The sequence below is a fragment of the Hydra viridissima genome, unplaced genomic scaffold (assembly GCF_058129835.1).
Source record: "Hydra viridissima isolate aposymbiotic clone 2 unplaced genomic scaffold, HvirCarnegie_v1 scaffold_1, whole genome shotgun sequence".
NCBI classification, from domain to species: Eukaryota; Metazoa; Cnidaria; class Hydrozoa; order Anthoathecata; family Hydridae; genus Hydra; species Hydra viridissima.
In genome coordinates, this window is record NW_028324300.1 from 10,546,313 (window position 1) to 10,574,154 (window position 27,842).

At 31.6% G+C, this 27,842-nt stretch overlaps 1 protein-coding gene and 1 long non-coding RNA gene across 5 annotated transcripts; one reads left to right on the forward strand and one right to left on the reverse strand.

Moving 5' to 3' along the window:
- Window positions 1-18,389: 18,389 nt before the first annotated feature.
- LOC149893305 (uncharacterized) lies at window positions 18,390-27,779 on the forward strand. Of its 4 annotated transcripts, none has more exons than XM_090071727.1 (6): window positions 18,390-18,510; window positions 23,797-24,039; window positions 26,191-26,369; window positions 26,568-26,638; window positions 26,746-26,996; window positions 27,178-27,779. In XM_090071727.1, exons 1-6 carry the CDS (start codon window positions 18,447-18,449, stop codon window positions 27,540-27,542), a joined length of 1,173 nt encoding a protein of 390 aa, XP_089927853.1. In that variant the 5' UTR covers window positions 18,390-18,446; the 3' UTR covers window positions 27,543-27,779. The 4 variants fall into 4 exon arrangements, with proteins under 4 accessions (XP_089927853.1, XP_089927879.1, XP_089927861.1 ...); XM_090071753.1 differs by lacking the exon at window positions 18,390-18,510 and adding an exon at window positions 20,558-20,710; XM_090071735.1 differs by lacking the exon at window positions 18,390-18,510 and adding an exon at window positions 21,840-22,107.
- LOC149893306 (uncharacterized) lies at window positions 19,186-21,672 on the reverse strand. Its single transcript, XR_016446903.1, has 2 exons — window positions 19,842-21,672; window positions 19,186-19,494 (listed from the first exon to the last, which is right to left on the reverse strand). It is a non-coding gene; the product is annotated as an uncharacterized LOC149893306 (long non-coding RNA).
- Window positions 27,780-27,842: the final 63 nt, after the last annotated feature.

The following is a 27,842-nucleotide window of genomic DNA, read 5'->3' on the forward strand; positions in this document are numbered from 1 at the left end:
AGCGTTGAACATGAAAGAAAAACACGGTGAAAGAATTGACAAAGACTTGATTGAAAAATCGAAAGCGTTGAATTGGGAAGGGATCGATTTTCCGGTTAAGCTCGACCAAATCAAAAAATTTGAAAAAAACAGAAAATCAGCGTCAACGTTTTCGGTTGCAAAAAAAAATACATCTACCCTTTGCAAATATCGAAGTGCTTGAACAGAAAGCATGAAATCGATTTGATGCTCATTTCAGACGAAAAAACGAACCATTATTGCCTGGTCAAAAATCTGAGTCGACTCATCTCCTCCCAAGCATCCAAAAAAAACGTGAAAAAATATTTTTGCAGAAACTGCTTGCAGGGGATGAAAAGCGAGGAAGATCTTTCAAAGCATTCAACCTATTGCAGAGAGCACAGCGCGGTTCGAATGGATCTTCCTCCAAAAAATTCGTTCATGAAATTTGAGCACATGGAAAGGTCGATGAGGGTTCCATTCATCGTTTACGCAGATTTTGAAAGCTTTGTCAAACCGATGGACTCGCGCGAACAGAACCCAGACCAGTCTTACACCAAAAAGTTTCAAAGACACGTTCCGAGTTCATTTGCCTTTTACATCAAATGTTTTGACGAAACCATTTACAACAGAGGTCCAACAATTTCAGAGTCGGAAAGCGAGGACGATGACATTGGTGAATATTTTGTCAACAGCTTGGAAAAAGCAATAAAAAAAGTCTTTGGAAAAATTGAGAAAAAAAATATTTTTTTCACAAAGGACGATGAAAATAATTTCAAAGCCGCAACCGTTTGTCACATTTGTGAAGAAAAAATTCTCGATGCAGAAAAAGTGCGCTACCACTGTCATTTCACTGGAAAATATCGAGGAGCGGCCCACAACGAATGCAATTTAAAATGCAAAGTCCCAAAATTTATTCCTGTCGTTTTTCACAATCTGTCATGTTACGACAGCCATTTGTTCATCAAAAAATTGGGAGGAGAAATAACCTGCATCCCATGCAACGAGGAAAAATACATCAGCTTCTCGAAAAAAATAAAAGTTGGAGAGTACATCGGGAAAGACGGAAAACCAAAAGACAAAAAAATTGAATTGAGGTTCATCGACAGCTTTAAATTCCTTTCCTACAGTTTGGACACTTTGTCGAAAAATTTAAAGCCGGAAGAGTTCAAAAACCTCTCAAAATATTTTGAAGGAGAAAAATTCGATTTGCTTCGAAAAAAAGGTGTTTACCCTTACGGTTGGGTGGATGGATTCGAAAAATTTCAAGAAACGCAATTGCCTCCAAAAGAAGCGTTTTTCTCAGAACTCAACCACAAGGAAATAAGTGACGAAGATTACGCGCATGCGCAGAAAGTTTGGAACGTGTTTGGATGCAAAACGTTCAGAGAATATCATGATTTGTACAACGTGTCTGACGTTTTGATTCTGGCGGACGTCTTTGAAAATTTCAGTGACATTTGCATTAAATATTGCAAGCTCGACCCAGCCTGGTATTTCACATCTCCCGGGTTGGCATGGGACGCTTGTTTGAAACTGACAAAAATAAAATTGGAGTTGTTGAGCGACCCCGACATGCTTCGAATGATCCAAAAAGGAACACGCGGAGGGATCAGCATGATCTCCAATCGACATGGAAAATCGAACAACAAATACATGGGCGACTCGTTCGATCCAAGCCAACCATCAAAATTCATTCAATACTTGGACGCCAACAACCTGTACGGATGGGCCATGTGCAAACCTCTTCCCGTTGGAGGATTCGAATGGATGACAGAAGACGAACTGTCCGATTGGAGAACGGTTCCGTGCGTTTTGGAGGTTGATTTGGATTATCCGGAAAGCCTTCACGATGAACACAACGATTATCCGTTGGCCCCCGAGAGAATGAAAATCGGAAAAGTGGATAAGCTCGTTCCAAATTTAAACGACAAAAAAAATTACGTTCTCCACTGCGAAAACCTGAAATTGTATGAACGATTGGGAATGAAAATTTCAAAGGTGCACCGAGGAATAAAATTTGAGCAACGGGATTGGTTGAAACCTTACATTGACCTCAACACAGAATTGAGAACAAAAGCAACCAGCGAATCTGAGAAGGAATTTTTCAAGCTGATGAACAATTCGGTGTTTGGAAAAACCATGGAAAACATCGAAAAGCGAGTGGACGTGAGACTGGCCACAAAAAGGGAAAAAGCCGTGAAATTTTCCTCCAAACCCAATTACGAACGACACACGATTTTCGACGAAAACTTGATTGCCGTTCACATGAAAAGGACAAAAATTTTTTACAACAAACCGATTTATTTGGGGATGACCATTTTGGATTTGAGCAAAACTTTGATGTTTGAGTTCCATTACGATTACATCAAAAAAAAAAAATATCCCGGCAAAGCAAAGCTGTTGATGACGGACACGGACTCGCTGGTTTATGAAATCAAAACTGACGATTTTTACAAAGACATTGCCGACGATGTGGAAAGCAAATTCGACACGAGCGATTTCAGCAAAATCCATCCAGCCATTCAAAACGTTGGTTTCAAAGTGGGTTTAAACAAAAAGGTCATTGGGATGTTCAAAGACGAAACCGGAGGAAAACAGATTGAAGAGTTTGTCGGTCTCAGGTCAAAATTGTACTCTTACAAAATACATCAAGAAAAACAAGAAAAAAAATGCAAAAAATGCAAAGGGGTGAAAACATATGTCGTCGAAAAATACATCACCCACGACGATTACAAAAAATGTCTCGAAACCAAAAAAGAACAGATGAACAAAATGAACGTCATCCGATCTCGTTTTCACGACATTTACACTGAAGAGATCAACAAAACCTCTCTCAGCGCCGCCGACGACAAAAGGATCATTTTGGAAGATGGCATCCACACGTTGGCTTATGGACATTACAAAAAAAGACCCGAGGAAGAACACGATGCAGAGTGCAGAAAGATAATCGAGGAAAACAAAGAAATTTCAGGTAAGTGACAAAAAATGCGGGAAAAAAGGTAAGTGACAAAAAAATGCGGGAAAAAAGACAAAAAAAATTAACAAAATAAAAAAATGAACAAAATGATCAATGTGGAAGGAGTCATTTTGCCGAACAAGGCTTTGTCCGACTTTCAATTGATGGAAGCAGCAAAAAAACTGAAAATAAAAAGCTTCCGGGGAGTTTTTGTCGGAGACATATTGCCGAAAAAACCGAGAAAAAAAGAATGCGGGATCATCAACACGGGGGATTCGAGCACCGGAGGGTTTCATTGGGTGTGTTGGTTCAAAGACGGTGATAAGAAATGCAGTTTTGATTCTTACGGTCAACCCCCTCTCGTTGAATTGGTTCAATATCTGAAAAGCCCTGTCTTTTACAACAGCGAAAGGGTCCAATTTGGAAACACGTCTTATTGTGGTCACTTGTGTCTTTACGTCCTGAAAAAATTGGATGAAGGAAACAGCTTTCAAGACATTCTCAACAGCTATCAAGACATTGTCAATACCCTTTGGTGATCACGGATCTGAAGGATCTGAAAAAAATTTTCACCCTTTAAAAAAATGATTGACAAATTCAACAGAAACGAGTTCAGCGTTTATCTCGACAATCTTGCAACAGACTCAGCAAGCAACGTTTTTATCAAAACGGACGGATCCAGCACCATCACTGCTGACATTGATTTTAACTCTCAAAAAATCATCAACCTGGCAGAACCAACCAACTCTCACGACGCTGCCACAAAAACTTACGTGGACACGCATTCGACAGGAGGAGGAACGGTGATTGGAGCTGCAGACTTGGATTTGAATTTTCACAAAGCGATCAATTTGAATGAGCCGACAGCTCTTCATGACGCCGCGACAAAAAATTACGTCGATGTCAGCTCAAGTCTGTGCGTTAAAACAGACGGGACAAGCACGATCACTGGAATCATCGACATGAACTCTCACAAATTGATCAACGTTTCCGATCCAACCAATTTAAAAGACGCAGCGACAAAAAGCTACGTCGACACCAAAGTCTCTTACAACAATATTTCATACGTCGACATCAACATGACTTCTCGCAAATTAACCAATTTGGCCGAGCCTGTTTCCGCTTCAGATTCAGCCACAAAAAATTACGTTGACACGCATGCGTCAACTACTGTGGGAACCGCGGACTTGGATTTGAATTCTCACAAATTGATCAATGTACTCGACCCGTCAAGCGCGCAAGACGGAGCGACAAAAAGTTACGTCGACTTGTTGCTTCAAAAATCGAGTTTGACCAGTGTCGTTCCAAGCTCGAGTTTCACCAGTTTAGGTTTCAAGTCTCAGACAGTGGCAGCGTTAACCACTTCTCCTGTGTTTGCGTTTTCCGGAAAATCAGGAGTGCTGAGAAGGTTGTGGCTGGCTTTATACAGCACCTCTGGAACCAATATTCCCGGACAAGTTTTTATTCGAATCTTCACTGACGGAGAAATCAATGTGGGGAACTACATTGAGGTGACCGACGGAATCGGAGTGGACGCAACTGGTCTTGCCACCGATTTGCTTTTTTCACCTTTGGGAGGAGCTTTTTACGCCAACTCTTTGCAGGGATGCAACATGTTTAACACTACTTCCTTGGGAGGATATTTCACGTTGGACATGCCTTTCAGAAACGATGTCTCCATTCAACTCGTCAACAGAAATGCCACAGCCATCACGTATTGGATTCAGCCGTTCATCTCCACACTTGCTTCCATTCCTGCTTCCATCCCTCTTTTCAAGCTGTACTGCAAGTCGTTTCGATATATGAACACCACTTATGGCAGCGAATACGTTTTGATGAACACCAACGGAAAAGGAAATGGCGTCTCGTTGAAATACATCAGGGTGCACATCATCGGCGCTTCTGGAAACTGGTGGGAATCCAGAGTCAGAATGTACGATGGAAATCTGCCTCCAGGAAACGGAACCGTTCTCACTCCTTGGAATCCATACAACACCAACAATTACACCTACTTTCCTGGTTACGACGGTGACAGCACATGCTTCTTTTCCTCATCCGGACTGGAAGATTTTTACTTGTCTTCGTGGAACGGATCAAACTTAACTTCATTCAACAACAAATCGACGGGACTTCTGTATCAATCCACTGCTTCCATCGGTTCCACCACCACCATTTCCTTTTACAGAAATTTCGGAGAAGCCGATTCCATGCCCAGCGTCGCAGCCGGAAGAAGACTCGTCGTCACTCTCAACTCCGGCGACGCACAAGTCGGACAATCCGGAAGCTTCTACCTTCTTCTCGGACAAGTCTTTTATTACGCATAACTTCGCGAACGATTTCAACACCTTTACACCCATTAATTTTTTCATGGATACTTTTCTCATGAAAAAACACACCCCTCACCAAAAAAATCAAAATGGGCATCAAAACATTTTCACACCCCATAAATCACCAAAAAATACAAAACGGAGAGCGAAACATTTTCACACCCCTCAATTATCAAAAAAACTCTAAACGGGAAGCAAAAATGGTTTTGTCCCAGAACCCGCCTTTTCTAGTAGTGATGTTTCATAAATGATAAGTGTGTGGAAGGTTTAACAATAAGTTTTTTGTTAATGTTTCTTATAGAATTGTTTCTACTTCTGCTAAGCTAACTGGTATATTTTATAGATATATATATAGTGTTTTTATGGTTATTATAAACACACACACACACACACACACACACACACACTCATACACACACATATAGGTTAGGGGTACAGTTTATAAATAAAACTTTCTAACGGTATATTATTTTTACTAAGTGTAAATAGGTGTATGAGACAATGAATAAGTGGACTTGTAATAAAAATTTCGACAACGACATGTTTACATTTAAATTATTGTTTTAGAAATTTTTTAAAGAAAATATCAAATCCCACTTGTCCGAGTTGAAAGTAATAAATTATCTTAGAGTTAACACATAAGCAGGCAGTTGTATTATTATTATTATTTTTTTCATAAATTAAGTGAATTAATATTTGTTAGTTGTTTGTAGTGTGCAGTTGTAGCAAGGTTCAGGATTAGTGAGGGTTTGGGTCTATGGATATGTAGAATGTTGTATTATGTAGGTTGGGACCAAGGTTGATGGTCTGGGGATAATTGGTTAGGAAAGAGAGAATCTTGGGGATAGTTTGTTTAGGAAGGGGCAAGGTTTAATTGTTAAAGGATAAATGTTGTGTTTGCCGTCCTCAGTATATTCTATTATACAATATAACTCAATAAACGTTCTATTAGTGTGTAGGGCAAAGGAGGGCATTAAGACCACTTTTTTTATATACTTTTAGATTTTTCTATTAAAATAAATGACTATTGTGAAAATTAAAATTTTTTTTTTCCTAAAGGCAGACAACATATGTTTATACCAGGCATACCACTTTATTCTGAAAAAAAAATTTTCTTATAGTGCCAATACTGGTTTGAAGCTAAAAAAAATAATTGCAAAAAAAAAAGAAAAGGGGGGCAATAAGACCAGGTATATTCAAGCTATATATGTTGACCAAGACTTAGCGCGAAATGTTAAACTTCCATTTGATAACTTAAATATCATCTCTTTATATAATTAAAGTGCCTTTGGCATTGGATAAAATGTCAAATATGCAATAACACGCCGATTTATTCCTTTTACCTCTACTTAAATGATCACTACTATCTTCAATTAATAGAATTTTTTTTTTTTGTTTAAGTTACTTTCTAAGTAACTTAAACTAATTTTAAAAAATCTTAAGCGAAAATCCTTTTATTAAAAAAAACACATTTTTGTGAAAGGTGAACAACTTTTTATACAGAATTGACAGCTATATAGTAGTTCACACTGACAATTAGGGGAAACAGGATTTTTTTGATGTTTTAGATAGTTCACTTTTAGGCATTGTGGAAGCATTTAACTTTAGTATATTCATCCAAATGTCAAATGAGAATGTTTTGCAAAATATTGTGTTGACTCGAGCCTGGGAACTTAAATACCCCAAACTTTTGACACCATTGCCCCATAGGTGGGGGCAATGAGCTGATAAAAATATTTTTTTTACTATCTTATAACACATTTAAATTTATCAAAAGTTTTTAAATTTGATCTTATAATTTTTTAGTGATAAAAAGCTATGATCATGTGAGATTTTTACCCTCTCCAAAATGAGGGGGTTGTATATATTACTTGACCATAACTTTCAAACACAAAATGATTATTATATGAAATTAAAAACCTGTTAATATATTTATTCTAGAAAAAAATATAAACAAGATTTGTTCTCAAATATACATGAAAAATTATATTTAAACAAAAAAAAAAAAAAGTTTTGCCATTTTTACTCGTCAGGGAGGGCATTAAGAGCAACTTATTTTTTAAATAAAAGTTTTATACTCTAATTAAACAAAAATATTAAAAATTAGATACAAGCATCTCAAATAAGTCTTACTTTTGCTAGTAATACAAATTTTTTTTTGTGTAAGCTAATCTTAAAGGTATATGTTTAAAATATGTAAACCTTTATTAGACGGCTCAACGACTTCGCTATTTTTAACTAGAAAAAATAAGACATTTAAATTATTTTTTTATGTCAAAACATTACTTAAGTAGAATTGTGTAAATTTAAGAAAGTGCTTACATAACTAAGATACTACTTTACTTTCAAGAAAAATAAAAACAAACAGCAGGATATATACTTTTTAATTAAAAACTTAAAAGCACTTAGTTCGGCAAAGTTTTTCATTAACTTTGAACAAGCCTTTGAACTGCCGTAAAAAACATCGATATTAAATATCAAATTAATAATGGTTATAAAATAGCTGTAAACCCAAGAAATGTTTTAAACTACTCCCTGATTTAGTAAGTAAACCTCTACTATGTAAAAATAAGTAATTTCTTTTTTACATAACTGCATTAAGTAATTTAAATTAGATTATTCTAAAATTGATCCTATTGCCCCTCTGATCTTATTACCCCGCTTTACCCTAATGATTAGCACTCTTTTATTCATTACGTTTATATAAATACAAATAATATTCTCTTGCTCTACTTGTAGTGTTCGATGCTGTTTTTATCAATTACTTCTCTTTTTGTTCTTTTTTTTAAACAAATTTCTCTTCTTTATTTGAAATATTTTTCAATCACAAAAATTCTCTCTTTTTATAATTCTTCTTAAAAACTTTATTAAAACTCTCTTTTACTTCTCTCATGATCCATTCCTTACCTCCAAGATCAAAACTAAAAGGCCTGCCCTTTATGGTAAAGAATGAAGCAAGAAAATATTGAAGGTTATGTCTCTTTCAACAATAGCTAACCCTACAAACAGATGTTGCTACGTTATAGCAATATAACAATAAATTTGTTTGGAAAGTTGCTAGAAACGGTGTAAAATAACGTTTGCTTAATACGTTGCAAAATATTCGAGCGTTGCGTTGCTGCTACTTAACTGCAACCGTTTATTATTATTACTTCGAGTCAATGATAGCAGTCAATTGTGCATCTACTGCACCTATTTTTTTGTAAAGCGCAAGATTATTTCGAAATGTTGTTATTTAAACACTAAAGAGCAATGATATTCATCATCAAAGAATTGTGTTATTACAAATATACACCACTGACAGGCAGTGATAATTTAATTTTATGATTTTAAATCAGTTTCGTTTTTATTTCATGTTTGCTGATCTCATTTCAGTTTTAATTTCGTTTTCGTTTTGTTGTCTATTTCTTTTCAGCTTCAAAAAAAATTATGGATTTTATTTCGTTTTTAATTTGTTTTTATTTCCTTTTTATTTCATTTTTATTTTGTTGCACGTGCTGTAGCCTAGCAAATATTCTAAGAGCAGTGCAGTCACGTGATTAGTACACAAGAAAAGCTAAGCAACTGAATACAGTATTATTAGATGATGTAAGGTATTTGTAGTAAACGTTTCAGCATATAAAAATGTTCTGTTCGAACTTGTTGGGCACTCAATTGTCAAAGTTTTGCCTTACACTCGAATAAATTCTTGTGTAATCACTGAACTTTTCCTGACAATATTCATTAATTTTCTTGCATTACTTAAAATAGTGGAATAATGGTTCTTTTGTATGGCCTAATTAATAATTGAATACTGTATGCAAAATATGGCATATTTTTGTAAGACATTTCAGCGTATGACAAAAAATATTCTGTATTGTCTACCTGTTCACTACTTTAAATTTCACTAAAGTTATCTTCATTCTCCATTACTCTTTCATCACCATATTCATTTGAGCTGTCTTCATTATAGACATCAGAACTTGTTTTTGGTGGGAGTCTTTGTGTAGCTTTTTCTTCACTTTATACTTCTTTTTTTTTTTTTGTAACTCTTCTTTCTGCAAAGCTTCATCTTGACGTATTGCTTCTTTTTGAATAATGCACACAGCTTTGGTCATATTAGCTCCGTTATCTGATACAATCAAAAGTGTTTTATCCAGCAAGTTCCAGTCATTAAAGCAATTTTTAACAAGTTAGAAAATTGCTTGCCCTGTATGGGGACGAGTCACTTCTATAACCTCCAAAGTTGCATGACATGTCCATTAAATAGACGAGTCAAATAATTTTGCCGATTTGCTCAAGTTAGAAGAACATAATTCCTTTTCTTAAATGTTTAAATTTTTCTTTTATTAGCGCCTCGCGATTTTCAATTTTTTTTATCTAGATACTTGTTTAGTGTGGTTGATCCTAATTCTAACAGGAAAAAAAATTAAATAAATTAGCGTACCCCAGTTGTAAAGTATATTTCAAGTTTTTTTTTAAATTCTCTCAGTCGGATAATCTGCGTTGGACAGTACTTGTATAATTGTATTGTACATTTAAATCACTCGTTGTCTCATTACTTTGTGTTTGTTAATAGCTATTGCTTTATGTTTTTATAGCTTTACACACAATTAAATATCGTTGACGCTCCTCACCTGGAACTAGGAATTTCTTGTCACAAGCAGATAGCATACTTTTAAATTCAGGAATATTCACTTACTGCATCGGACAGCTAGATACTAAACACATGCATGAACTGCACGAACTCGGTCATTATAGTCTACAGAACCTGTAGACCATTTACCACCTCTTTTGTCAATAAACTCCCGTAATGTATGTACTTTCGCACCTCCAACAACAAAATCATTTAGTTACTGTTTTTTTGCTATGTTTTTATTCCTCCTTTCATCATCACTTTTTAACTTTTTATAAATTTCTGGATGATTAGTTCTAAGTTGAGTATTTAAAATTGTTGTATTTTTTCCAGTTACTTTCAGGCTTTTATTGCCCACAATACACATACTTTTACATTTCTGTGAAAAGAAATAAAAACGAAAACCAAACATTTTCGTTCAACGAAAACAAAATAAAAACGAAGGCATTTCTAAAAAACGGAAACAAAATAAGAACTTAAAGTTAATGCAGAAAAACGAAATGAAAACGAAAAAATGTTTTTTTTAATTAGGAACGATAACTAAAGATTATCTTCATACTATTTTTTATTATATTATGATTTTTACATAAAGCTGCACTCATGATTTTTACACTTATTTGCAAATAAGTGTAAAAATCATGAGTGCAGCTTTCACTTTTCCTTCCACTATAATTAGGAGCACTACTCATTCTTATAAAAAAATTAGTGCAAAAAATGTACTTCATACGGTATCCCAAAATAGGACGAAGATAATCTTTAGTTATCGTTCCTAATTAAAAAAAACATTTTTTCGTTTTCATTTCGTTTTTCTGCATTAACTTTAAGTTCTTATTTTGTTTCCGTTTTTTAGAAATGCCTTCGTTTTTATTTCGTTTTCGTTGAACGAAAATGTTTGGTTTTCGTTTTTATTTCTTTTTCATTAACGAAAAAAACAAATCTAACAAGTTGTTTGCAACAATTATAAAACTCTTTATTAAAATGTTATTACATATTATGAAAATATACGACAGTATTAAACAGTAAAAACAGATCTGACAATATAAGTAAAAAATTGTCTATTCACTTTTATAGCGGAAATAGTATGTAGGGGAGAACCTTAATGAGTGGGACGATTATTGAATGGGACAAACTCAGATTCTTATACAAGCATCGATGTATGGACATTCAAATTCCTGTAAGAAATAGTGATAGAAACAAGAACTCAACTGACCGACTCATCCATCCTATTGCTCTATGACCGTAATGACGATAGATGTTATTGTGTTTTCGAATGTAAAAAGTAATTTTTAAAAATGTTTTTTTTTTTTCTGATTTTGCAGCAATTTTTGAAGTTATGGAAAATAAAAATCCATGCTTAAATAGATAGCAGTCTCTAGTACTACAATGAGTAAAACATTCAAGCTTAATGGTGTTCTTGGTGTGACTAATCATTTTTGTATAAAGTGATGCGCATATTGAATGGGACAAAGTACTACCTATTGAATGAATTTAATAAAGTATTATTTACAGCTCAGCAGAGGGATGCTGCAGTCCCTTACTTTTATCCCCATGGGTAATGGGTATTATTTACACACTTTTATACTGCAATATTTTACTTAAATAAAAAAATCACTAAATGTAATATTCTAAAATGAGAAAGTTCTGCTTTAATTGAATTTTAATTAGAGTTAAAATGTTTAAAGTTAAAAATATTTTTTGTGTGGTCTTTATGTATGTATCTATATATTTAACTACATTTACAATTAATAAACTAATTTGAAAAATGATTGAATTAAATACGTTTATTTTTAATTCTTTTATGTTTGTCCCATTCAATGAGACATACTTAATGAATGGGACAAATGTCATGCTCCAATAAAACTCTCTTTTTTCCAATAGCCAAATGCAAATCCAATTTTTTTGTTTTAATATATCATTGAGCAAGAGTCGGTGGTTATCAAACATATTTAAATAAATATATTAAACAATTTTATCTACGTTTAAAAAGCATTTTTCAAAAACTGTCCCATTCATTGAGGTTTTCCCCTATTCATAATCTGAGTCAATAAATATAGTAAACTCATAGCCACCCCAATTTTTGTTTATAATCATTCGACAGACCATTCTGGATACTTTTTGAAGCCAGTTTTTAACATAGCACCTTATTTTATTATCCGTTTCGCGGAAGCTACTTTTCGTCACCGAGTTTAAAAATATTGTTATTATTTTTAAGGAATCTTTTGCAGTTTACTAAGATATGAACCACTACATAGAGTAAGAGTCATTAACCGAAACATTTTTCCATTTTTAAAAGGTTCAAACAAATATTATAATTGAATATATTTAAACAAGATATTTCTGTAAAAGAAAAAAAAACACAAAAGTGTACAAAAAAACAAAAACAAAAAACAAAAGAAAACATCTAAATTGAATAAAAACAAACTTTAAGTAAAACTTACAAAAAAAATATAGTAAAACAGGGTAGAATGAAATAGAGGGTAGAATGAAATAGTTATGACTATGCTTATTCTTTTGTTCTTAATTAATTTTTTTTCAAATACTTTTGATCATGTTGTAGAAGATTTTTTTCTGAATAAGATGATATCAAATTTTAATTTAAAAAAAAAGTTTTTTTGATAAATTTTTATGTTTTTGAATACGTGATGATACTTTTTTTCTTTTTTTGGAAAATGGACATAAAACTCTCGGAAATTAAATTTGATATTAATTAACTTAATAAGTATACTGGTAGAACTTTTTACGCTGGTCAAGAATCTTTTTTCAAAATTAAATTTGCTATTCAGGGAAAAAAGTTATGAGATAAAAACGAAAACGGAGACATGTGGGGTTGAATGAAATACGCTAATTGCTCACGTGTTAAATGCGGCTTTTACTAATTAAATCTCAAGTGACCAATCAATCTCTATAAATTTTGTGTATAAATTTTAAATCGATTATTATTAAATCTATTCTAATATAAAATATGCCTCGAAACAAGTTGCTCTCAAAGAAAAAAGAAAAACCAAACACCGAACAGCAAGTTACGCTGGCTGTGGCAAAAGTACAAAGCAGTGACATTTCATTTAACGTAACTGCTCAATTTAGGGATTGCAATCCCGCATTGCGGGATCCCACAATCCCGCGGGATCCCGCATTAATTTAGCGCATGCAAGATCCCGCAAAAACTACTGCGGGATCCGCGGGATTTGCGGGATTTTGAAACAATTGCTTTTAAACAAAAAAGGTAAAAAAGATGAAATTAAAAGTGTTTATTGTATTTGTGAAACAAATCAATTTAAAAATTTATCTTCAGCTATTAAAATATTTTTCTTAGCTATAAATATAAAAAAATCATTCAAAAATAAGCAATTATTTAGCAAAACATTAGTCGAACTCGTTCAAATTTTTTTTTGTTTAATTAATGATTATGTTGAAATTTTCGCTAATGAGTATGTTCAAATTTTTGTTAATGAGTATGTTGAAAACGTGAAATTGAAAACGTGCGTGTATAATTGTAAAAAATATACTTTTAAAAACTACTTTTTAAAAAGTCTTTAAAAATTATTTACATCAAGATTTTAAAACAAAAGTACTAAGCATGTCGCAAATTAAAACTATATGGAATTATTTTAAAAAAAGTGATAATGAAGAAGATGCGAAGTGCATGTTATGTTCGGCTATTTTAAAAATTAATCAAAGATCAACTAAAGGGTTATTAATCCATTTAAAAACTAAACGTGGCACCGATTTAAAATCAAACGTTTTACAACAAGACAGAGCTTCAACTTCAAAACAGCATGAATCAGTTGAACTAGAGCCTAAAATATACATCGACTGCGAAGACGAAGAAGTAATTCCATCGAAAAAAGTCAGAACAATTGACACGTTTTTCGTAAAGGAAATTTCTATGGAAAAAAATGGTATCGCGCATGGTTGCAAAAGATGGCTTTACATTTAATAGTTTTTGCACATCTTCAGATTTACGGTACTTGTTTTCAAAGAGTGGTTTCCGGCTCCCTACTTCACCTAATACTATAAGATTGATGGTAGTTAAATTCTCAGATTCTGTAAAAACCGATATAATGCAAAAACTCACATCACTAAAAAAGCAAAATCAAAAGTTTTAGATAACGTTTGACGAATGGGCATCACAAAATAGTCAGAGATACTTAAACTTAAATGTACATATAGAGGCGAAACACTTTAATCTTGGATTGATTCGAATCCATGGATCGTGTAATGCAGAATATTGCGTCAAGTTAGTTTCAGAAAGGCTAAATAGCTTCGATATTGACCTCCAAGAAGACATTATTGCCATGACCACTGATAGAGCAAGTGTGATGGTAAAAGTCGGTAAAATGATGTCTTGCTATCAACAGCTATGTTATGCTCATGGAATACAACTTGAAGTTATTGATATCTTATACAAGAAAAACAGCGAAGAAGTCGAAGAATCGTTTACTACGTATGAAAATTGTGAAGAAGAAGATGAATGTGGTAAAACTGAGGATGATGAAGTTATAAATAAAGAATATGGTTTGACAATGATTTTGGACCGAGCATCAGCTGAATTGGTTAGCAATTACAAAGATCTCATGAAAAAAGTGAGAAAGGTTGTAAAAATATTTAAAAACTCTCCTGTCAAAAAGGAAATATTTACAGAAAGATATCCTACAAGAACACGGGAAAAAGCTTCAGTTGATTCTTGATTGTAACACTAGGTGGGACAGTATGTTCGATATGTTAGAAAGATTTCATAGACTAAAAGTGTGTATTGAAAAAGCCTTAATTAATGTTGGGTCAGAAATTCGTTTCACCCAAGAAGAGTGGTCCCAAATCAATGACTTAATTATTTGCCTGGCACCACTAAAACTTGGTCTCGAACTTTAATGCAGAAGTGAATCGAACCTTGTCACGGGGGAAACAACTTTTCAATTTATGCTAAATAAATTGCGAAAGCAATCATCACTTTTGAGCAAAGATTTAGCCGCGGCACTTCGTGAGAGGTTTACACAACGTCGTAATAAGAATTTAAATGGACTACTAGTTTACTTAAAAAATCCGACGAAGAAAATGAACTCGAAGAAAAAGAAGCTGTAGATTTTATTAACAATTCCCAAATACTTATTCCTACAATTCTATCGCTGAAAAAAGAATTGGAAAATCAAGCACAGAAAGACAAGAACAGCTGGACAGAAAATGTAAAGGAGAAACCAAATTTAGATTCTTTAGACTTTGATAAATTATTGAAGCCGGAAATGTCTGCCTATAAAAGTAATGGAGTAAGAGGCACGTTTCTAGATATAGCGCATAGTTACTTGATGACCATACCACCAATAAGCGTAGAGGCCGAGCAAGCTTTTTCAGCTGCTGGTTACATATGCAGTCCTTTGAGGAGTAGATTAAGTGATGATACTTTAAGTAGGGTCTGTTTCTTAAGAGCCCATTTCTTACAATCATTTTCTCAATTTGATATTTCAAAAAACAAATAAAGCTAATAGTTCTACGTAAAGCTAAAAGATGTTCTATGTACTTTGGCTTATCTTTTTGTTCATTAAATGTTAAGAATTATATTGATTTACAAATGAATTGCGTTTTTTGGCTTTATTTACCTTATCTTATCAATCTAATAAGTTGAGTATATTTTTTCTAAAATACTTGAAAGAAAAATACAATTGTCATTTTGCCTTTTATAATGTGCATAAGAAACCTACTAATCCCGCGCGGGATCCCGCGGGATCCGCACAAAAATTAAAAAAATCCGCGCGGATCCCGCGGGATTGAAAAGTGTGCGGGATTGCAATCCCTATGCTCAATTATTCAACATACCAGTAGCAATTCTTCACAGGCGTGTCCACAGTATAGGTGAAACAATTGTGAGTGGTTCAAACACGAGATTGTCGCATCAACTTAAATCAATTACGCTCATCAAATTATCCGATTGGGAATTCGGAAGAACTTATAATGGCATCATCACACTAGCTACCAACTATCTGCAACACCAAGGTCAATCTCATTTGTTTCCTAATGTTACACCAGGGAGAGATTTGGTATAAGCTTTTCATAAACTGGTGGAGTCTTAAGTTGAGCATTAGAGCCATAAGCAATAGTTCATTACTCAGAGCCGCTCGAAAAAAATCCAATATACAGTTAGAAATATCATCAATGCTGCTGGTAATCATCTTGCTTCAAAAAAACGTCTATACAGAGGTTGGTGCTAAAGTGGTCTAAACAAATGTTTCGCATTCAACACGTTAACACAAAAAAACGAAAAAATGTAGATGTTCCAAAGTTCGAAGGGGAGTGTTTCAATAAACAAGTGACAATTCAGCTCAACCTCTAGTACCTCTCTTCAACTCAACATCATCACAAAAATAAAGTTTTTTTTTATTTGGTTGTTTTTTAAATTGTTATTATTGGTTGCTTTTTGTTTTTTTTAGTAAAGTGTTGTTTTAATTACACATAGATTTGTGTATTTCATTCTCCCCGAATAGAATGAAATAACTTTTTTTTTTCAATGAAATAAAGTTTTTTAAAAAACTGAAAACTTCTTTAACTTGATTTGTATGTATTAAATACAGCTCAAATTTCTCTACAACTTTAAAAAAAAAAATTAAAAACCTTTGTCCCTTAAAAAAAAATTAATTAAAATTCTTAACTATTTCATTTGACCCCATTTTACTCTACACAATAAATATAATTTTATTGTTGGAAATTTTAACTCATTAAAAAAATGTAAACACGTGGAATTTGCCATTATCGTCAATAAAATCGATGTAACGTTGTTCTGAATTCAGATTGTTACGTATTTAATGTCTACATAATTGAAGCTCATAACAGTTTCACGATTTTTAATTTTGCTAACTTTATGAAGATTTTTGTAAGACTTCCTGTGTAAGTTTTAATATATGTTTAATTAGGCACTTTATTGAGGTGAAAAAAAAAACAAGGAGATTAAGAAGTATTCATGAACATTATAATGTACATGATGTACAAATTGATGAATAATAGGAAGATAATAACGGATATAGCCTTTTTATGTAAAAACTCTATCATAACAATAAAAGTATGACAAAGAAAGTTGCTTTTTTTTTGCCTGTGGTAGAAATCAACTTGATTTCTACCACAGGCAAAATTGATCAACGATAAAGATTTAAAACTATATTTATGCGATTCAAAAATTGTCCCTTATCAAATCACATGAAATTTCTGAAACTTGGTAAAATCCAAATAAACAGTATATCTGAACAGGGCCTTTGTAAGGTCAACGGGGATCCTAGGCTAGACTGAAAATTTTTTCTAAATTTTTAAAAACAAAATAAAGCAGTTAAATAGAAAACATTTTTGAAAAGAATTGTTTTTTTTTTTAAAAACTCTTTAAAAGATCATCAAAATCCGTGTTGAGAAGAAGATCAGATTCAATCGACATAAAAGACAGGCAGTTCAAACTTCTTTGTAACATGCTAGAACGCAGCTCATTTATGACAAGCTTTTAGTTTTAAAAATGATCGCTCGTCAGTGCAATCATTGAAAGAAAAATTTTAAGTTCTTATTATCAAGATAATTAATACCTAGCGGGCCCATCTTTTTTTTTTCAGAAAACTTAGAAGTATAATTTTTTTTCTTAATCTATTTTGAAAATAAAAAAATTCTGACACGTTTTTAGGGCCCCTAAAATCGGGGGCTCAATATTGCAGCCTACCTTGACTATGCGTTAAGACGACACTATATAATTATTTTATAGTAACAATTAAGTACATAAAGCCAATGAAAATACATTCGCTTAAATGAATTTAAGAGTTAGATATTTTAGTTACGAAGCTTCGCAATTTTGTTATATTTCTTCGATTAATCTGACCATTCTTTACACACAAGTATTAGTGCGTGAACTATCTAGAAAGAATTTGTCCGAATTCTAATGCATTTTAAAACACTTCACAGTTCCAAAGCTATTTAATTCACAAAAAATGGATTTGAAAATTATCAAGCATTTTTTCTTACAAATTTCAGTTATTTTAATTGATAAATTTATATGTGGGAATTGTTAAAAAAGAAATGCAACTTTAGCTTTTTATCACAAAACTTAGCAAGAAAACAACATCTTTACAACTGCAAGTTGTTGTAAATGGCACCAAGTGTGTTACTAAAACATTTGTCAATGTTACTCAATATTTAGGAGAAACTTTGACGGAACGTAGAATCCACGAACTCACTCAAAGCTTCAATTGTCTGCCGCAAATTGTTACTGTTCTTGTCATTAGGCCTCCCACCATTGTACCCATGCCAATAAATTCCTTTACTTTTATCCAGCTCTTCAGAGTTTTTAATGTCATTATAGTATAATTATACTCTAATTGTAATATAATTATAGCGTAAGTAATGATAAGACTGTAATCTAATTATAATGTAATTGTAACAAAAAGTCACTTTTTATTCTCTTGTAGATAGTTTTAAAGTTTATTTTTATATGTTGTAACTTCCTTCTGAGAATGAGAAGTAATTGGTCTGTTGTCTTTAAACCGTGTAAATAAGGAGTTATTCAGTATTAAAACAGTAGCAGATTTTGAAAATGGATAAGGTAAACCAGGAGCAACTTTCTGGGAGTAGAGAGAACAGAGCACTTCTTGATCAGGGTGAGTGTTTTACTTGTATTACATTTAGTTTTTACATGCTGGAAAAATATTCATATTGGTGGAAAGTTAAATTAAAATTATTCACGTTATGTATATTGTGAATCGTAAGTAAAAATATTTTTGTAGAACATTCTTATAAAGTTTTCTATATAACTTTGTTAAAAAACGTACCCAAAATTAATCGGTTGATTAACTTTTGTCATCACAAGCACACACTGGACGCAGCTATGTTTCGAAAAAGAAACTTCATAAACGAAAATAGCGTTTTTTTGGTTGTTACTTAACTAATTGCTATATACTTTCCAGGCAATATTTTTTCATTTGCCATCAATAACTTAACATAAATATTATGTAATTGGATATGATAGTTGTGACAAATAATTTAGTGAGAATTCTTTATATATAAAGATAGTTATTATTTAAGTAGAGACCTTTAGAGCGGGAGTAATTATCGAGTTCTGCTACACTTTCGAGCAATACTCTATTTGTGGTATAAGTATGTTAGATTTTGACTGGAGGTAATATTGTACTGATTGTTGGGGTTAGGTATTAAGTGATCGAACTTTTACTGTTTGGTCAGAGTTTTCCTATTTTTTAGTGGGTAATTTTTTAAATTACCCAATGAAGGTTACTCCACCAACTTCATCCAACATATTTAAACAAACGAAATAAAAATTTCTTTTTGTAGAGAAAGCTTTTCAATTATTAACATTCAGTTACAAAACATTTTTTACCAAAAATTATTCATCAAATATTTCTTCACTTTTGTAAAGGTTTGCTTTCGCTTTCGCTTTCAACACAATAATGCGGAAATTTCGGTTTCGGCTGGAGCATTCAACTAATTTCTGATTTCGGTTCAATATTAATAATAAACCGAAACCAAATGAGAATAAGATGATTCCAATGATATATATCTAGCTAGATATCTAACTCGCACTTCCGCAGTGAAGCAAACTTTTTGCCAGCCAGGTTTGTTTTGCCAATCTGAAATGAAACAATGATATATCAAAGCAAAATAAAATTGAATTATTGTCAGTTAAATAAAACGGCTACCGGCATTAGAAACTTTAGAAACTTGCTTCACTTCTTCTTGCGGACGTAACGAGCGAATGACGTATGGCGAAAATTTACTTTATGAGTTATCTGTGTTTTTGATAGTAAAATTTCATAATTTTATTATCAAAAACACTGATAAGTGTTCATTTTTCAGTTGTGAACTTTTCCTTTGGTTAATCTCCATCGTTTCTTAATAATTCTGTATTAAAATGATAAGATAAAAAAAATGAACGTAAATTATTAAATATTTCGTTGCGAAAAAAGTTCATGGTAACCTTTGACCCTCCCTGTATTTGAATTAAACAGCTCTCTTATTTTTGCACGATCACTTCATTATTTTAATCATCATTCAATTTAAACTTAGCATTATTATTTTTTTTAATATCATTTAGAGATTTTATGTTTCTGACGCAATATAATATGTAATATTGCTTTTGTTATTTCACGGATTTAAACTGGTCGGAGTAAACATGTGGCTCAAATCTAGAAATCTGAAACTTGATTAGTTAACCTAATTAAGCAAACTGCAATAATACTATTTTATTTGCCTGCTCTTCTGAAATTTCAACAATATTGTAAGTCATGTGCTACCTAAGTGGTGAAGCAAAGGCTTTTCTAAAAAAACAAAATTTAAGAATTTAAGCTTATATCTGTAAGCACTTAACTAGGATTAAAGGAATTCAACGATGCGTTTTGATTGTAGAGTAAATTAAACTCTTTGTTCAGTATAGTTATTTGATAACTAATCATTAACTCTGATAACAATAAACGTTTTGTTATTCTAAATAATAAAACGTTTTTTTGTTTTCGGAATTTTAAGAATCTTGCAGCAAGTTTCAGCGCTACAAGATTAACTTTTATTTTGTCAGTAAAATACTTCCTGACAATTGCTTTAGATGAACATTTAAATGTTCTAAATTTAGCCAATCCCCTCCCCCACAGCTGAACAGTGGTTTTTTTATAAAATAATCGACGACAGCAAGATGAGTTCGAAAATTTTCAAAACAATTCAGGAAAAAAAGAACATTTCTAAAGTGATCGAGTATTCAAAAAAATACTCCTCATTTAGATACTTTTTAAGGAGAAATTAACCCAATTTTGATAGTGGTGCAGTTAGAGGGCGGCATCTGAGACGAAGTGTTAAGTAAGAAGACTTTATGTGTTTTTAAGTGTTTTGTATGTTTCAACCTCTGATATTTGATACCGTCTGGTTACGCCACAGGCGGGGGAGGGGAGGGTGCTTCGATTGAATCGACAAGGTTTTGCACTCGTTAGGTGTTTAGTTAGTAAAATAAATTGAAAATAAACCGCTGTCCCTGACTTAGGTATAAGTGATCAGGAAAATGTGATCAAGGTATATGTGTACCTTCATCTACTTCGTTTTTTAAAGTTCACACTTTCGTTGACATAGTTTGAGATTTCGAAGTTTAATAGAAAGGTCATGATTAAAAAACCATTAATCTGATAATCCCAAACGTCTGAGTAAAAAGTTTTGTTTTACGACTTCAAAGCCCTTTTTCAGCTCTTAAAAACGAGCTTTAAAACGGACCTTAAAACTTTCCAAGTCGTGAAATTGTTATGGTGAAGACGCGCAATTATTATTCAAAACCATAAAAGTAATCTTGTTGCCTAAATCGGCTGACGTGTAAATAAAAAAAAGTTAAACCACTAACTGATTACGTGAAAATAATTTTAATTTTACAATACGATAAACATTCAAAAACCAAAACAGCTTGCTTTAATTTCTTCTCGGAACTCATAAAAATTTGTAAAAAAAAATTGTATCGTGGCAATTGAAGGTTATTGATGAATCAAAACCACAGTAATTTATCAATCTTGCCATCTTACATATTACTTAAATCTAATAGGATTAGTCGATCATTTAAAGAGGAACCTTTTATCTGTTTAACTTGTGTTTTCCTTCCTTTAAGAAGAATCAGGTCATTTTATATTTCATAGCTTTCCTCGTATACTTGTCAAAATCAAGTGTTTCTTGAAATATGAAAATTGCTTTTAAACTAATCGACACCACATTTAAAAGTTTAGTTTTCAAAAACCAAGAAATCAATGCTGATCTATCACGCGGTTTAGCACTTACGCGCGCTGAAAGCTTATATTAAAATATGTAAATCGGCTAAACGTTTAAAACAAGGATTTTTCTTGCCTTTAAAAGCATTTCTTGCGTAACTTTATTATCAGCGCTCTTTTCACCCGCTAGCCGTTAGAATATAATATTAAGCAATTGTATATAACCAAATCCTAAGAAATTGATTTGCGCTAAACCCTATTAGTTTACACGAAGGTTTGTTTCAAGTAATGTAAAAAATAAGGCAAATATTATTTACCACAATTTATGCGTTTTAAAGTCGAGTTTATTGCTGCAGGACGTTTGTTTGAATAAAGGAAAAGAGTAATCAGCGGTTTATTTTATATTAGGATTAACAAGCAATGCGAGTTTATTTTTACTGATTAAAGAGTAAAGTGTTGAGTAAATATTACCTATGGACGGAATCACGAAATTAACGAAAACCTTGTCTTTCTGTAAGTTACTTTGCGTTTATTTAAAAAAAAAAAATTACTTTAAAAATAACTTTTTAGGAAAACTTTTTAGGAAAGAAAATGGGATGATGAAAATTTATTCATTATTAAAAAGATAATCATTTAAAATGCATGTTATGTACATGTTTATGTACATGTGCTTGCACATGTTTAATGATTTCCTAACTAAAAAAGGACCATTTAAGTAATTATATTTTTACATACACATTTATAAATATGTATAAGTATACGCAGAGCGAGTTTTGTGTTAAGAAACCAGATTCATAAGGTGATTGTAAACAGTTAGAAAAAAAATTCTTTTTAAAAAGTCAAAAAGAAGGAAATCAGTCTGGTCACAACGAGGCCGTGTCTCTATAACGAACTAAACTCTGTTTTCCGTTTGCTTGTTTTTTTCTTACAAAAATTTTTATATATTTTTTTTGTTTGTTTTTTGATGTAGCTCTTCATATCACAAATCATTTTTTCACTTTCCTTCAGGATTCGTTGCATCAATTTGCTGCTGTAGTAGTAGCTTGTCTATTAAAGTTGTTGAATTTGCTGCTGTAGTAGTAGCTTTTCTATTAAAGTTGTTGAATTAAATTTAACTGCTCTTTCGGCACATAGGATATCTAAGAAAGGTTTGCAAGGAAAGATTTAACGTTTATGTTAAGAAATTTAACCATATAACTTCTACCACAAAACTTGCAAAAACAAGCTATTTTAAAATGGAAATGTTTACGTCCAATTTTTTTAAAATATCGTATGGAATATATGCATTTGTTTATGCTAGTGTAAAAATATGCTAATGAAAATATGCTAAATAATGTTATCGTAAAACTACCGTGATGTGACCTAACAAAGTCCTATGCTTTAAGAAAGTCCTAATTTAAAAAATGACAAATTTCGTTTATGTAAAATAAAAAATCTAGAAAAAAAAATTAGTTATTTTTACTGACTAGATACCTATTTAAAATTACTAAGTTATTTTCCCCAAATGTTTATTTTATATATGCGAAATTTGTCATTTCTTAAATCAGGACTTTCTTAAAGCAAAGGACTTGGTTAGGTCACGCCACGGTATTTTCCAAGGAAAAATTTCTAATCCGGGAAAGTCTATTGGATTGTCCGAAGGTTTTTTTTTTAAAACAACTGCAAATCTTTAACAATTTTTTCATGCCATAAACTCCTTCAAAAAGCTTTCCAGTTCAATTAAAATATAATGTAATGATCTGTATTTATGTTTTAGCACAAAAAAAAAAAAAAAAAAAAAAAAACGAACCTTTCAAACAACACTACTAGTTTTTTTAAACATCAAATTAAAAGTAGAAATATTTCTCCTTTTACTAAATATATTTTATTTAATCTTTTGCTGAATAGATTTCATTTTAAATTTTGTACATATACATATACATATATATATATATATATATATATATATATATATATATATATATATATATATATATATATATATATATATATATATATATGTATGTATATATATATGTGTATGTATATATATGTATATATATATGTGTATGTATATATATATGTATATGTATATATATATATGTATATATATATGTATATATGTATATGTATGTATATATATGTATATATATATATGTATATATATATGTATATATATATAAATATATAGTTGATAAAAGTATATTATTTTTGTTATAATAGCTCGCCATGTTGGGCAGACAGCAACAATAAAGCTTGACCCTCAATGCATAATTAAAAAAGGATATCTTGTGAAATCACCACCACAGGAACATGTGATGCGAAAAGTTTCAAGATGGCATTTGCGTTTCCTTGTGTTATATGATACACAGGCAAGAGCAGAAATTGATCATATAGTTGAAAGAGAAGTTCTTGTTTACTACTACAAAGGTGAAGATTCACTAAATGCTGGTGAAAGACCATTAGGTAAACATCTTATAGTTAATAATACATTTATACTTGCATATAATCAATATATGCAAGTGTAAAATGTAGTTTTTTTACACTTGCATATAATCAATATACATCTTCAATTTTAAAGAAATTTGCTTTTATAATAAGCAGTCAATAATCCACAAGAATTCAAAAGAATTAATAAGCACATTTTTGCTAAAGTTGCTGCATGGAATAGCATAATTAATAATTTTTAATTTGTAACATGCATATACACTGCAGGCCAAAAGTTTCCGGACACTTGATATTTTTTATATAAAAAGCTAAAATCTATCCTGTATCATTAAATTAATCAATAATATTAATTTATAATACTTAAACTTACTAGTTTTAAGTGTTTATGTAAGTTTGAGGTCAGTAATTAGGTATTACTGGCCTCAAACTTACATAAATAAGTTTGTTTTTTTTAATTGCTTATTTTAACTTGATATATAGCGTTACATTACTCTTAAGAGTTTGGTCTTGTTAAAGTTATTTATTTGTTGAAACATGAAGGAAATATTTATAATGTAATGATATCCGACTAAAATGATTAAGAATATTTAGTTTTGTTTAGTTTTCATTTGGTATTAATGACGGTTGTATTAAAAATCTTCAAAAAAATTTTAAAATTTTATAATTCGACTATTTAATTAAAAATATGGGTAAAAAACCTTCTTTAGCGGTTGCAAAACTTTCTGAAATAATTACATTACATAAATAAAGTTATTCAGTTCATAAAATTTGAAAAAAATTACAAGTTGCCAGAAGTACTGTACAAGATACCATCAAACGATGGAAAGAAACAGGCATTTTTGAAGACAAAAAAAGATCTGATAGACCACGAAAGACAACAAAAGCTGAAGATAATAGTATAATATTGATGAGTAAAAGAAGTCGAAGACTTACGGCCCCGGAAATAACTTCAGGCTTTAATAGGAGTCATTCAAAATCTATTTCATTAACCACTACAAAACAACGTCTTAGACAAGCAGGACTTTCTGGTCGTATAGTGGTCAGGAAACCGTTGCTACGCATTGGAAATTAAAAGAAAAGGTTACAATGGGCTATAGACCACCAAAATTGGACAGAAGAAGACTGGGGAAAAGTACTATGGACCGACGAGTCCAAATTTGAACTGTTGGGACAAAGACGTAGAATTTGCATCAGAAGAACAACAAAAGAAAAAATGATCCCAGAGTGTTTAGTGCCGAAAATCAAGCATGGTGGTGGGTCAGTTATGGTATGGGGATGTTTTTCTTCAGCTGGTGTAGGTGACCTAGTTAAAATTTAGGGTTTTATGAAAAAAGAACAATATAAAATAATTCTAGAAAACAATGCTATACCTTCTGGCTTAAGAACTATTCGTCTTGGTTTTGTTTTTATGCAGGACAATGACCCTAAACACACCTCAAAGTTATGTAAGAGCTATATAAAGGAGCAAGAGGATAATGGTGTTCTCAAAAACATGACCTGGCCAGCCCAATCACCAGATTTGAACCCAATAGAGTTACTGTGGGAAGAATAGGACAGAAAGGTCAGACAAAAATGCCCAACATGCAAAGAGCACCTGTGGCAAATATTAGAAGAATCCTGGTTATCAATTACACCCGAAATAATAAATAAATTAATAAATAGGATGCCACGGATCGCAAAAAAAGTGATAAAAACTTGTGGGCTATTTTTTGACGAAAAGACAGTTTAATAATAATAGTGTTGTGAGTATCTTTTTTATTTCATTTTTTGTCTTTTTTTTTTCTTAAATAGTAACTATATGTATCTTTTAAAAAATAAATATGATATTTGAATTTTATTGAAATAATTATGGGAGTTTGAATTAAAAAATTAAACAAAATCCAAGTGTCCGGAAACTTTTGGCCTGCAGTGTATGTCAGTATGTATAATTGTACAGTACTGTATAACTGACTGGAAATTTATTTATTGCTACACATCTGTCTTGTCTAAGGTGTACTATACTCTGGTAATATTAGTCAAGCTTATATAGTGCTGCTTTCCAAAATGTTTCAACAATGATTGAGTGTTTGTAAATTAATGTTTATAATTAAATTTTTATTGGCGGAAGAGATTTTTTCTCTGTTGGATTAGTGATTTTCTTTTCTGTAAAAAAAGCTTTAATTTTTTAAGGTAAAATTTCATTGTTAAATGCAAACCTGGTTAAACATCATGGCAGCTTGCATGGTTACAAATATGTCATAGATATATACACAGATAATCGTGTCTGGCATTTATGCGGAATGCACAAAACTGTTGTTGATAGTTGGTTTGAGAAGTTAAAATATCACAGTTTTTCAAGTAGTGTTGGGGTAGGTTTTTATTCAAAAATTTATATATAACTGAATTGGTTATAGTTTGAGTTATGAGAGAGTCAGTATGCAGACTTTTTGTTTTAAAATATTGCAGTTTTTTTACTATAAATTTTTACTATAAATTTGTTCTTCATTTGTTTTCATTCTATATTTTTGTGTTTAAGTTCTATTGCTTATAAAAGTGTTACTACTTAGAATTCAAGTTTTCCATCGAATTATTGTTCCGAGTCTTCAAGTCTAAAGCCTGCTCAAAATGTTACTGAGAAGTGAGTGGTTTTTATATTGTTGATAATTTTAAACATTTTAAAAAACCTATATACTTTTAAATATCTTAATTTACAGTTTTTTTCTAAATGTGCAAATAACTTTGTAGCTCTCATCATTTAACTACAAGAAATGAAACTACGCCATTCAAGACTGCAGCTAAATTCTTTGAAAATCCTGATAGATTTTCAGACTATCATCCATTAAAAATAAACCAAGAAAATCGACGTGTGTCATTACAAGAGTCAAGTGTGATGTGTAAGATTCCAATATTGGACAATGATAGTATATCTCCCATCTCATCTCAGTACAAATACCCTTCGACCAAACTGCATTATCACATTGATGATTCTGACACAGGTTGCACATTTCAATTTAGTTTATCAATATAAATATATAATTGTGAAAAAAAAACCTTGGTGTTTGTAATAATGGGTTTAAGTATCTGACTCCTTACATAACATTTATTGCAAAAAATATTTTTTTTTTGTATAAGAAATTTTTGAAGACTTTTTTCAATACGGTTTCTTCCTTTATTTAGATGAAGGTATAGTTCGGACAAGTAGTGACTGCTCATCAACTTCAACATGCACTCTTTCAAGCATCTCTTCAAAGGCTAAATCAAAAATTCCTGTAACTTTAGAAAGTTCTGAACATGATGAAATATTTGGGTTTTTTTCATCAGCTTTTCAAGGTCCGAAACTTGAAAGCAGTAACTTAAGACATGGAAGAAGCGGATCACATGGTGACTTGCTATCAATAGAACCCCTTCCAGGATGCTTAAATCAAGATCACAATTATCACTTAAGCCATTCTAACACGAGGTTAAGTGTTGACCTAATACCTAGCTCATCATTTTCGGAAACAAGAGCTTGCAATCATATGGCTTTAAACAAAAATCATTGAATTCTTTATTTTGGTTTTTTGGTGTAAATAAAAGTACTTCTCGTTTTAACTTGATTTAAAAATCTCAGCGTACTCATAATCAAATTAAACAAGTTAATCTTTATCTTAAACAACACCATGTGTTTATTTGATAAATTATTTTTTTTAATTTTATGGATTTATAAGTATTTAATTTTATAAATATGCAGATGCTTTGTAAATATTTAAAAGAAAGTTAATAAATAAGTAACAATACAATTGTAGTTTGCATGTTTATAACTTGAAGTTTCATAGAAATTCAATTTTAAATAAGTTTTATAT